The 12,950-nt window shown below is 48.1% G+C and overlaps 1 protein-coding gene across 1 annotated transcript in view; it reads left to right on the top strand.

Annotated features, from left to right (window-relative positions):
* Cdrt4 (CMT1A duplicated region transcript 4) overlaps window positions 1-11,791 on the top strand; it is a 48,365-nt gene extending 36,574 nt beyond the window's left edge. Inside the window, exons 2-3 of the mRNA XM_052758220.1 lie at window positions 10,197-10,265; window positions 11,244-11,791. Coding sequence (XP_052614180.1) covers window positions 10,197-10,265; window positions 11,244-11,748 — 574 coding nt within the window. The 3' untranslated portion in view covers window positions 11,749-11,791. The remainder of the gene's footprint in view (window positions 1-10,196; window positions 10,266-11,243) is intronic.
* The last annotated feature ends 1,159 nt before the right edge of the window (window positions 11,792-12,950 follow it).

The raw sequence follows: 12,950 nt of genomic DNA, 5'->3' as shown, positions 1-12,950 counted from the left end.
AGACAGAAGTTTGTACCTGTTCTTGTGCACACACCTGTGATAGCCTCACTGTAGGAAAGGCACTCACCCATTGGAGCATCCTTGTGCCCCTTGATTGAAATGTGAGATCTGCCCTCAAAAATTTAAGGGAATGAACATTGTGTTAGCTGTGGGTACAATGCATCCAGCAGATCTCTAGGATTCACTCCCTCACATGACTGAAACTCCACTGCCAACGAACCTCTACTTTCCTCTCCCCACGGCCCTTGAAGAACTGTTTCCATGAGCGAGGCTTTCAAATACCACAGAGTGGAATCCTACAGTGTCATTTCTGACACCGGCTTATTTCACTAACTGTAACTTGAGTGACAATTTCGCAGAGACTCGGAAGCTTCATTAAGGGCCTCTGTGACATGCATTCTGTGTGACAGGGCTGGGTTGGCCTCTGTTACTGTGGGGACATGTGAGGCTGGTGGCCTCTTCACTCTAAACAGCTCGTGCCCTCTGTGGTTTTGGTTGGCTTCCCGTGGGTCTTTGGCCCGAGCAGCAGCCACTTGGCATCTTGTCAAACGAGACTTGCGTAGGCTGGGGTCCTTTGCACCCGGTGGTTTGGAGATGGCTTTTGGTGGGCTCCGTGTGGCTCCTGCAGTTTGAGCTGTCTTACGTTCTCACTGGTCCTGTTGCTTTTCTTCCTGTCATATCGTGAAGGCCCCAGCTTTCCTGTTTACCTCATGAACCATCCCCTCCATCTGCAGTCTCCCTGTTCACGGTAGACACAGCTACATGAGCTGTCTCTTGGGGTACTTTGTTTATTGATTGATTTTGCTTTGTTTATTTCTTGGTACCAGGCATTGAATGTAGGTCTCTGTGTATGCTTGGCAGAGCATATAACCTCCATGAGCTATAACCCCTGAACTATAACCTCCATGAAGGTCCTACTTTCAAATACTTTTTATTGAGTCAATGCCTTTCTCAGTTACTAGGCTGACCTTGAAGTTGTAACGCTGCCTTAGCTTCCCGAGGAGCTGGGATTATCGGCCTGAGTCACCAGGTAAAGGGGATCTTCCCAGCTCTTTCTTTGACATGTCTGTGCCAGGAATGCCAGCTGGGGGCTTCTGCGGACAGCCCTCCAGCATGCAGATCCTTCCTGGAGGCCTCTGCCTCGCTTCAGTGGTGGTCACAGAATCTGTCGTGTCTCCTATCCTTACTCTTGTTATGGGCTGTCCTGCAATGAGGAGGAGACCTTGAACTGGTGATCCAGAACCCTAGATCCACCCGGCAGACATCTCACCTGGTTTCTTTTGTCCGTGAATATGAGGGAGGAGGAGGAGGAGGAGGAGGAGGAGGAGGAGGAGGAGGAGGAGGAGAGAGCTCACCTCAGAGTGGAGGAGAAGTGACTCTGGGCATGTGGAAATCTTTGCCGAGGAGAAACCTTGGGCAGGCAGCCTTAGCTGTGCAGAGCCTCATAAAAACCAGAAAGCTGTTTGAGTTCTGCGTTTTAAAAGACACTGCGCATCATTTCTAGGGGCTAAAACTGGAAACACCTTAACATCCCCAAACAGAGGCATCATGAATAATGATTCCTTCCTTGGATGGATTGTTGAGTAGCCTCTGAAATAATTATGAGGGATCTTTAACATTATGAACAAGTGCAATATAATGGCTGAGCAAAAGTGATAGGCTGAAAAGGTTATATGTAAGGATGGGTGGGACGAGAGTTGCATAATAACATTAGGTTTGTGAGATTTTAAAAAAAAATATCATTCAAATTTAATTTAATGTTGATATATAATGTCTGTTATAAGAACCCATACAAATGCTTTTGACAAAGCATATACTTAAATTTGGGAAACATATACAAAGAGATAGCCTTCTTCCCCATGGCACGCGTCTCAAATTGCTTTCCTAAGGGGCTGGCAATTTGTTCTACTTCCTGCTCACAGTTTTCTAGTGACCACGGTGGCAGGCCACAGATGGAAAGCAACACGGTACTCCACTCACAAGGTAGAGTTTACACACAGCTTTGAACCCCACGTGCTTCATTCTGTTTCCTGATTTGCACAATGCTCAGGTTCCTGATCTAGCTTGCCTTCCTTGCCAAGTGCTCCATCATCCTTGGGTTTAATTTCTATTCTGTAAGTCGTGTTAGGGTGACAGTTATTGCTGGGTATGCATGAAGGGCATTTGTGACAATGTGCAAACTCTTCCGTTGTCAGTATGACAGTTTGGACTGTTGTTCAGTTGTGGGCCATTTCACCCCCAACTACGGGGAGATTGAATCAATTGTAATTTGGAGTCATCTGTGGCCAGAGAGTTGAGTGCATGTTGTAATACAGTCTTTGATCACATTCTGGCATGAACTGGGACCCAGCTGTCAATAACAATAGAATAAAGGAATCTTACAGGAGTGGGTGATTACCTTAACTCTTTGCTTCTAGAAGAGTCTCAAGTGCCAATCACTCTCTTCAAAGTCTGGGTTCCTAGCCCCCACTCCTAAGCTCTGAGCATTTGAGATGAGATTGCCTGGGCTGCTGATTGAGATCAGCCCTGGGAAATGCTGGCTGTTTCCCCGTGTGTTCTCTGGGTTCACAATGCCCCATTGTTTCAGTGGGAGCAGGACTTCCTCTTTCTGATTGATTAGTCATTGTGCGGCCATGCATTTTCACAGCTCCATTGCTCAGGAGCCAGCTGTCAGGCCATAAGGGGGTCTCTGGGCACAGACTGCCTAAATCTTTTCATGTTTGCTTTCCTGGGTATGGGCTGTTAGGGTTGTTTCTCCATATCTTTCCTATTTGACTAGCTGATTAATGTACAAGTCTACCCTAAATGTCCATGCAGGAAAAAGTAGAAAGGCTCCTTCGTGCCTGTTTGGTTTGTTCTAGAGATTTATTTTTAAGTGGGAACGTGATGTATAGATAACACAGCCCACATGAACTTTATGCCTAATAGGTCTTCATATTACATCTTTCAAAATGAACAGTATGTTAGATGGAGTATTTCTTGAATAAATATAATATTCAGGTTCATGGTTGTTCCTGAGAGCTGTACAATGCTCAGAACTTCTTCCGGTAGGGAATTTGGGAAGTATTGCCTCAACCAGCTCAGCATAACAATTCATGGGCAGGAAGCAGACCGTTTGGAGACAGTAGCAGTGTTCGCCTGTGGGAGGAAGAGGGAAGACACCAGGGCTGTCATTAAGACTGAGATCTGGCCATCACTCTCCTTGTCCTTCGGGATTCAGCAGAATCAGTTTGCCTTCCTGATTCCTTGATTCCGTTTCTCCCTTCCCCACCCAAGGCGGTCTGTCTTCCTCACAGGGCGATGAGCAGTTTGCGCTGTCGTCTTCTGCTCAGTATCTGGCTGCAGACTGGCTGATGGGATATGTTTAGACTTAGTGCAAGGCTTCTCTGCTTTCCTTTCTGATGGCACGGATAGCATATATTAGTCTTGTTTGGTCTCTTGTAAGTATGGGAAACCTGCTTTGCAGATCCTGGACACTGAGAAGGGTAGACACCAGAGCAAGAGGTGAATGAATGTGTGAGTGTGCTCTGGTTCTGGGGCTCTGAGTGAATGCAGGACCCATGCTGTTCAGTACGGTATATGACGTGCATTGCGGATTCAGTGAAACGAATAAATGCTGTGTGTCTGCAGATCCGCAGACTCCGTTTCCATGCTGGGAAAACAAAGCCCTGGAAAGGTATGACGTTAATCGTTAGAGAACATATGTATCTGATAGCAGTATTAGCCAGAAGCTTAGCTCCTCCCATATATGGTAGGTGGGATTCAGGCTGGTTGTTAGATGGGCAGCATTGATGAGGTTTGCATGGCAACACCCCAAATGGAGTAGTGATCCCTGGTTATCCCAAAAGAGGTCCGTGCCAGAACTTAGCACTGTCAAAGCTGATCTGTAAGAGAGTGTAGTTATGACCTTGTTTCTCTTCTTGAGAATGTGTGTGGGGAGAGGAAGAGGAGGTGACCATGCATTGCCACACAGGGAGAGGAACAGACAATGTTCTTCTTCCCTGAAAGACCAACTTGTCCCTCCCCACCCCTCTGTCTTCATAGTTCTAGGGTTCCTGATGCTCCCCAGCATATCTAGCGACTCTCCGGTATGCCCCTCCTCCAGAGCCCACTGGGGTGGGTAGGGGGTGCTCATGGGACGGGGCAGGTGGGAAGCAGAGGGAGCTGTGACAAGGCAGAAGTTGGTCTGATGTGCCCTCAACATTTCCTCCAGGTGTGAGATGCAGGGACTCTGTGAGGGGCCTTGTTCTGTACAGGGGAGCATGGCAGGCTCCCCGAAGGTCACTCTGGCTGGAGACCAGCCCCTGGATGCGTGCACTGCACTGAGTCGATTCCCACCCTGGTACATCTCGGAGATCAGCATTCCAAGACACTTCTGCTCTTAATGGCAGCTTCCTCCTCTGCCAAAAGTAAATGGGCAGTGTCCAGACAGCAGAAAAAGAGCCAGGCCAGGGAAGGAAATGGACAGCTGAGGAAGATAAAATGCAGACGGGGGAACGAGCCTTTGTGCCAGGCCTCGGAGAATACCAGTCTCCTTCCGAGGAGGACGAGACTTAGGGACAGCCCTGGGAAAGAGGGTGAAAATGAGCCCAGCGAGATAAGCATGCAGATGACAGTGGGAAAGAGAGAAACACTGGGTCCTCATGCTGCCTTGCTCCTCTATGTCTGGATAGTTCTGGGGGCCTCTGAGGAGGATTCCAGAAGGCTGTAGGAAGGACAGAGCCTGCTACGCCCTGAGCATCTTTACCGTTCTGTGCTCTTACACTGTAGCATTCTCTGAGGCATGCAGTCCTGAAGGCTGGGAAAGGACCTTGTTTAAAAATCCACATGAATGTTTCGTTGATTTCCTAGCTCCATGAGATTCCCTGTCTAATGAATGAATGATCGACATGTCAAGGGCGATTATTCTGCATGTTCACTCTGCAGACAAAAAAAGCAGGTCAACATAAACAAGCCCCCAGAAGTACGGCTGGGAAGGCATTTACTGTGCCGTTTAAACAAACCTGCTTGGCCACATGCCTGCAATCTTGTGTAAAATAGGTCCTATAAATGGTGGCTCTCAGGCTAAATAACCTATAGAGCTGTATGGGTGGCCCTTGTCCTGGACTTTACCCCCTTCTTCTTAAACAGTGCCTAGTAACATTTTGAGAGATTCTTACATCTTATGGGACACAATTCAGGCACCATCAGGTAAAGCTGGCACCTCACTCATGAGTATACACTATCTTACAGCGTCAGGGAAAAAGCCTGCGTGGAATTGACTTGTATCAATGTACTAATCCATTAATCCTGCCTGGAACCACAAAATCCTTTTGTAAGATGGTTTCCTGAGATAAGGGCCCAGCTTGTGGCAGACAGAGAGTGAGGTAATGGGTTTTGGAGAATCCCGTCCACACGCTGTTCCCCCATTTGCAGTGCTACTAAGCCACGGGCTTGCTTCCGCCTTTGATCGAAGTCCATCCACCATTGTCACGTGGTTGTGGCCCCATTAAGTGTTTTCAAGGACACTGACATACAGCCCATAGCACGTAAACACAGAAAGAAAGCTGGCGACATAGACAGGCTTCTGGGTCCTGGGTCCTGTCTCTAGGTAGTTAGTGTCACCTGAGAAATCGACAGTGTTTCACAAGCATCCAGTCCTAAGCCCTACTGTGTGTTGGAATCACCTGGTGTTCACCTCATCACTGTTGCTGTGAGAAAATACTGACCCCAAGCAGAAGTCTTTCTTTGGTTTACCCGTCCATCGTCGAGGGAAGCGGGAACCACAGAGGAGTGCTTGCTGGCGGGTTCATGGGGTCATACTTACCTAGCTTTCTTACCAGCTCGAGACCACCTTCCCAGGGATGACACTGCTCTCAGTGGGCTGGGCCCCCCATACAAGTTAAGACAACACCCACCCCCATACTTTCTTCTAGGCCAGTTAGATCTAGGCCGTTCCTCCATTGAGGTTCTCCTCACAGAGGACTCTAGGCTGTGTCAAGTTTACAGTCAAAGCTAACTCTCTTGAAATGTTTTGGTTAATAAGTAATACACGCACATGTCTTATTTGTGCCTAACAATGGGGTTCGATGGCATATTTCAATACAACTATATAATAGTGCACTGATCAAATCTAGCCTCCCTTTACCTACCCACCTTCCTCAAGGCCTTTGCCCTTCTGGGAAGCTTTAATGCCTGCTCTGCCTCTCCTCCAGGCAAGTCCCAAGGTTGGGAATGAGAGTCGGCACCATGGTTTTAAAGATCTGCAGTACTCCCAATGTGCAGAAAATCTGAATTGTGCTGCTTTAGAAGTACTTCACTATCCAGACACCTCAAGACAACTAGATCTCCCTGTGCTGCCTAGTCTTAGGTCAGTTTGACACAGCTATAGTCCTCTGAGAGGAGGGAACCTCAGTTGAGAAGATGTCTCCACAAAACCCAGCTGTAAGGCATTTTCTTAGTGACTGATGGGGGACAGCCCAGCTCATTGTGGATGGTTCCATCCCTAGGCTGGTGTCCTGGGTTCTATAAGAAAGCAGGCTGAGCAAGCCATGGGGAACAGCACTCCTCCATGGCCTCTGCATCAGTTCCTGCCTCCAGGTTCCTGCCCTGTTTGGGTTCCTGTCCTAACTTCCTTCAACAATGACTAGTGGTATGGAAGTGTAAACCAAATCAACCTTTTTCTCCCCAACTTGCTTTTTGGTCATGGTGTCTCATCATAGTGATAGAAACCCTAATGAAGACACTCCCTAAGAGAAGCAGGGCAGCAATTCAACACTGTCTCATTTCATTAGTAACAACAGAGGCCCTAACAATTTAAGGAACACCATCCCTGCCACAGTTACATCACATTCCAGGACAGTGTCACTCCTTCGAGTCTGAACTCAGCATCTCAGACTAGATTCTAAAAATGTTGTGGTGAGAAATTGAGCGGGGACTGGGGGGCACTCGCCTTGGACACCCAGTTGCCTGAACATGGACCTTGGTGTCTGTGGGAGAAACAAGAAAGCTACTTCAGCGTGGCCTCCCACCCCTCCCATCAATGCTGTTTCTGTCTGGGGACCGTGGCTTTGCATGGCATTTACAGGAGGACAAAATAGAACCTTTGTGCTGGACTTGACGGAGATCGTGAAAGGCCACAGCTTGTCTTCGGACTTATGTCAACTATTTATCTCTTGTTGTTTTCACCAAGTCCTCCCCATGCATTTTGAGACTGTCTCAATCACTGGTTTTCTCCAGTGTTCCCAGTCCCTGTTGCAGCAGGTGTGAGAAAAACCTGCCGTCCTCTGTGCCGTGGCACAGAAGCCCAGTGAGATAGTGTGAGGCACCGGGTTACACAGCACAGTAGTGCTAGGAGAGTGTCCAGTAGGAACCAGCCTCCATGGTTGCTCCAGATTTCTTAATCAGAAATTTAGAAGCAAGGATGAAAGGAATTATTCCCAGTCTCCTAAATATCACCATCTCCAAGTGTGTTTCCACCATCAGGCACTGTGTGTGGGAGCACAAATTCTAATAGCTCTACAAACACTTGTGCTAAGTTGAGTCCCTCTTTCACTGGAGGTGGACAGTCAAGAGCTGGGGGGGGGCATTTGGATGCTCTCTGTTTAAGGAAACTTGGGATGGATGACTGTAAAGTTTGAGAACCTGGGGCTGGTCGTAGAAAGAAAACTAAGATGCCTTAAAGTTTACTTTAAAATTATCCCAAGTATCTCTTTCTAGGTTAGAGGACTCTCTGAGCATTATTGGTTCTGTAACCTCAAAAAACTATATTTATATTATTTTTTAAAGTGCCTTGCCACTGAAATTCAGTGGAGAATCCTACAAGACCTGGATCTAAAAGGTTTGACAAAAACTGGCTTTTGTCTTCTCTTCCTCCCCCCCCCTTATTTTTAATATGAACAAATCTCCACGATGCTATCATGTGTAGGTGTTTTGAATAAAATGCTGAAATTCATGGGTAATTTATTTTATGAAAACATCAGAATTTAAAGTTTCTGTTAATGACTTACTCAAATCCCATAACAGTTCCTTGACTGGGAGGACAAAAGGTGTTGAAACGTGGAACCCTCCTATGTTAGAGGTGGGTGGTCCACATGTGAGCAAGTGGGCATACCACAGCTCACTTCTGCTGCAGCTCACCCCTGCACCAACCACTCACGCTGGGCACAGGGTGGTACTCAGTGTGGTCTGTGAATCAAGAGCATCATCATCATCATCATCATCCTTTGGAGTTATTTGTGGAAGCAAATTCTCAGGTCCTCCAAACAGATCCACTGGATTGGAACATCTGGGGTAAGGCTTAGCCTCAGGCTCTGCAGGTTATTCTCGGGATTATCAGATTTGGGAAGCACTGACCCTAGGCCAAGAGTTCTCAGGCTGTGGTGCCCAGTCACACCAACAACCCCCAAGAATGCATTAAAAATCATGTGCAGTGCGTTTTCATGGGTCTTTGACAGGTGAGGGCTGAAAGGCTCCATGACCCTTTCACATACTTAAGGACCACAGAGATGGAAAAACTGAGTAATAAATAATGAATTCTTGGGGCAAAGGAGTGATGGCTCAGCCAGTAACCTGCTAGCCATGCCAGTGTGAGGACCTGGGTTTCATCTCCAGCCTCTGCTTGCTTGGGCAAGCTCTCCAGGTAGATGGACTTGTGAGGTTGAGAACCACTGACCAGGGTGCCCACCAAATCCTCCATCTTCATGAGCACACAGAACATTAAGGCTTTCTGATTTCTGCCCCTCCTTGGTGACCTCCTAGGTGTCTCTTGGCAGCTGCCTGACCATCTCTGCCACTTCTGTCCCAGCTGCAGACTGGGAAGTGCAAGTCAGAGGGTGGGGCCCTGCGGTACTTGTAAGAACCAGACCCGGACTCTCCAGGACTGCCCAGTGCTCAGACTGTAAAGCCAGGGGATCTGAAAGCAGGACTCCGGAAGGACTGATCATGGCAACTTAGGGAGCTGGAGCAGGGCCACACTAGCGGGCATCAGGACTCACCCCGCTCTCCCTGAAGGGACAGACCACAGGACTTAGGATCCTCAGAGTGGCTACTGATCACTTTTCGGGTCAGCTTTAGGAGGCCCTGGCTTTCACATTTTCCCAAAGCCACTTGGACCTGTGATAGAAAGAAAACTCTAACAATGAGAGAGAACTGGGGCGGAAGAATACAGGAGGAGTCAGGGGATGGGGAGAGGGGGTCTGCTGTTGAGCTGGTAGAAAACACAAGATACTTAGCAGACGCCGTGGCTACTGCTTACTCTGCTTCTGCCACGGTCATGTGAAGATCTTTGCATTTGCTTTGAGGCTATAAAGAGGAGCTGGGGAGGAGGTGACATCCAAGTTTGTACTTGGAGCTTCCATAGGTCTTACTTGGTAAAAGGCGATGTCAGGTGAGTTCTTCACGCAGTGGAATACATGGCACATTCTTTGTTGATAGATCTGTTCCCAGACAAACTCCAGCTGCTCAATGTCCCCAAAGCAGCATGGGAATAGCTGTGCACAGTAGTTCCTGTTCCCCAGGGGATGTGTCCCAAGACACCTATGAGTGCCTGAAACAGTGTATAGCAAGAAACTTCGTATCTCCTACGTTTTCTTCTATGTATGAACACCCACGATGAGGTTTATAAATTAGGCTCACTGAAACTAGTAATAATAGCTTGTAATAAAATAGGAAATTATAATGATATATTATAAAAACTGATGAATTATTTTTTCCTGGACATTTCTGCTTAATATTTTCAAGTATTGGAGAGTAACACGGGGCTGGGAACTATTTCTCTCGACTACCACCAATTACCATGTCTGTTTGTCTTTTCTTCTGAACTCAGGTTAGAGATGGCAAGATGAGTTTGTTTAATTCTTCTGCCTCCCAAACTCCCACTGAAATGACCTAAGACTATAAAACCAGGGCAAGGATGCGCCACCAGGGAAAATGGGGCAGTGGCAGATGCAGGGGAGGTGCTTGTCATTTCTGGTACACAGAGTACAGCCAAGATTCGAGAAGGAAGGCCTGTCCTGCCCAGGACTCAGTATCTGCTAAGGAACTAGCAAACGGGTAGGTAGAATTCTCCTCAAAGCTCCCACGCACGGTCTCAAACATCAGGACTTCTGGACAGCTGGACAGCAGCCACAAGGAGGAACATGTTACCATTGAGTTCAGACCCACCATCAGAAAGCTGTACTAACTTACAAGCCTCAGTTCTGTCCTTTGTCAAATAGGGAGAATGTCTACATCACAAGACGCAGTAAGGATGAGAAACAGTACGCGTCCAGAGACACAGCCGGAAGGTAACTCGTCCAGAGACTCAGCTGCTAAGGGTTTGATGCAAGTTATTGCTAATCTGCAAGGAAGCCTTCGGAAAGTGGTCTCATTCTAATCAGGCAATGCCTCTAATGAGGCAACCAGAGTTCTGAGAGGGTGAGACACTTGTTCAAGGTTCATGCTGTTTCAGGTAGAGTAGGCTGATGCTCCAAGTCCTGAACCTACTTTGCTATTGTTTCTGTCCCCCGCCCCGGTCCCCTCGCGCCGTCCTGTTTGGCAGTTCCTCGTGTACCTCAGGCACTTGTCTCTACTAAGTTCGGGGGTCATAGGCCTAAGCTGCCACACCCAGCTAACACTTCTCTTTTCAGCAGCGCTGGGTCTCAAACACAACACAGTATAATAACCACTCATACAGCATTGACTGTACTAGCATTTTGTTTTCTAGAGGTAATTTCAAAGCACAAAGGATGACTACTCAGGTTTTATGCAAATACTGCATCGTGTTTTTCCTACTGAAAAAAAAAATCGTCTGTGTAGCTCATTCTGTCCTCAAACTTGTGATCCACCTGCCTCAGCCTCCTGAGTGTTGATTTCACAGGTACGCATCTCCATGTCCAGCACACAGCATTTTTAAATATGGAGCTTAAACACATATCGAGGTTGGTAACCGTGAGGGCTCTGGAATGAACCTCCTGTGAACACTCAGGGATCATTCTATGACAGTCCTTCAGCAGCTTTCTAAGCAGACATTTAGTTGAAGACAATAGAATTTGGGGCTCAAACCCACAATTAGATAAAATCATTCGAAAGTGAGCCTGGCTCAATCCAAGTCTCTCTCATTAGTAGCATTCTGCTGTTCTTTAATTGATGTCTGTAGAATATCATTCGGTTTATTATCTTTGGATTGGGTTTTACTCCCAGTAGATAAACGGGGGGTGGGGGGTGGGGGGGATGGGGGGAGACTTCAAACTGTGGTCCCAGACCCCGGGAGTTCTTTGATGAAGTGAATTACTGAGTGTGCAAGTGTTTCTAAAGCACTGCATTTCTTTTCCAGTGGAACACACAGAAAACACCGAACTCCCTCTGACACTACTTGAAAAACACAACCCTTGGCCAGCCTATGTCACACACACCTCCCTGGCAGTCAGGCGGCTCATTGACAAGAGCAGAGTCCGCGAGCTGGAGTGCATGCGCGCTGCTGAGGAAAACCGCAAGTCCGTGAAACAGAGCAAAACCAGCTTCATGACGCTGAAAAGGAAGAAGTCATCCAAGTTCTCGGAACTCGTGCTGAAGGACGCCCTGTCAGGATCCAGGCTATCCACGTGGGACCATTTCTCTGCAACAAACGTGAGTCCCATATTCTTCCCAGAATCTGAGCAACTGCAAATGGAAGCCAGAGAGGGTCCCACGTTCAACTACAACAAGATCATTTTCTCCAAGTGGCCTGCGATGAGGAAGCTCCCATATGGCTTATTACAGGACAGCAAGGAGACAAATGCCAAAGGTTAACAAAGAGCCAGCCCTGCGGCCATCCCCTGAGGATGTACAACAGCCACCCTCCATTTGCTACAAATTACACCATGTCTCTGAAATTTGCACTTGTTCGTGTTTCTACACAGCTTGGCAGACAGGACCTTATCAGAAAGTGGGCTCTGGGTGGGTGGGTAGACAACCCCACCACTGGAGTTGGTTGGGGTGGGATGGGGGCTGGCTGTAGCTGCTGAAGGCCCAACTGCACATGTTTGCCCACACCCAGACAGCAGACAGAAACCACAGCAGTGACTTTACCAGTTCATTTAATAGGCTCTTAAACCCAGTGACTAAAGGGGATGGAAAGGTAAGAGAATCCAGCTATCAACAGAGGAAGCTCCTGAGGGGAGCCAGTGCTGTCCCTGGAGTCACCGGAAGTCAGAGGCCTGCAGAAGAGGTGTGCAGGGAAGCTCAGACTTTCCAGGGTAGGGGAGGGGGTTTGGGCCCAGCTTGTGTTAGGGACTCAGTGCTGAGGAGAGAGCCCCTGCAGGGTGGTATCCCCACCTCTGAGAAGGGGTTCCTCTTCCCTGGTATCACATCTGTGAGGCTGGTTCAGGGAGTGGTAGAAAACTCAAAAATTGGATTCAAATGCTGGAAGGCATTGCCACTGCCTGGCTGACAGGCAGGAAGGGATCCCAGGGGAAGCTGCCAGAGGCGGGAAGGGGACAGTAGGAACCATCAGGAAGCAGCGAGTGAGTTCTTTCTGCCCCCCACCCCAACACTAACAATGCAGACTTCTGCTAGCGCCCTCTGTGGGCAGGGCGTGGTAGGGCATAAGGAGGAACGCTGTCAGCTGATTCCCGGCCCTACCATCTCTCAGGCAAGTACAAGAGGATGATCTTTGAAGCCAACAAAAAATTAGCCCAGGGACTACCACTGGGGTTCTCATGCTCCCTGTGGCTCCCGAGGCTGGTATTGGAGTGCTTTTCCCTTAGAGGGCTTACAAAATGGTGTGTGTGTGTGTGTGTGTGTGTGTGTGTGTGTGTGTGTATGTGTGTATGTGCAGTGCGTGTGCTGAGAAATGGAGGATACTCCTCCATTTAAAAAAAAAAGATATTTTTTACTTTACTGTGTGTATGTGTACAAGTGTGCCATGGTGAGTGTGCCATGGTGCGTGTGCCGTGGCACACATGGGGAGATCTGAAGACAGCTTGGGGGCAGTTGGTTCTCTCTGGCCCTCA

Source organism: Peromyscus californicus, unplaced genomic scaffold (assembly GCF_007827085.1).
Source record: "Peromyscus californicus insignis strain IS unplaced genomic scaffold, ASM782708v3 Scaffold_3__1_contigs__length_106647218, whole genome shotgun sequence".
Classification (NCBI taxonomy): Eukaryota; Metazoa; Chordata; class Mammalia; order Rodentia; family Cricetidae; genus Peromyscus; species Peromyscus californicus.
The sequence above is the reverse complement of the archived record's forward strand: the minus strand, read 5'-3'. Positions and strand labels throughout refer to the sequence as shown.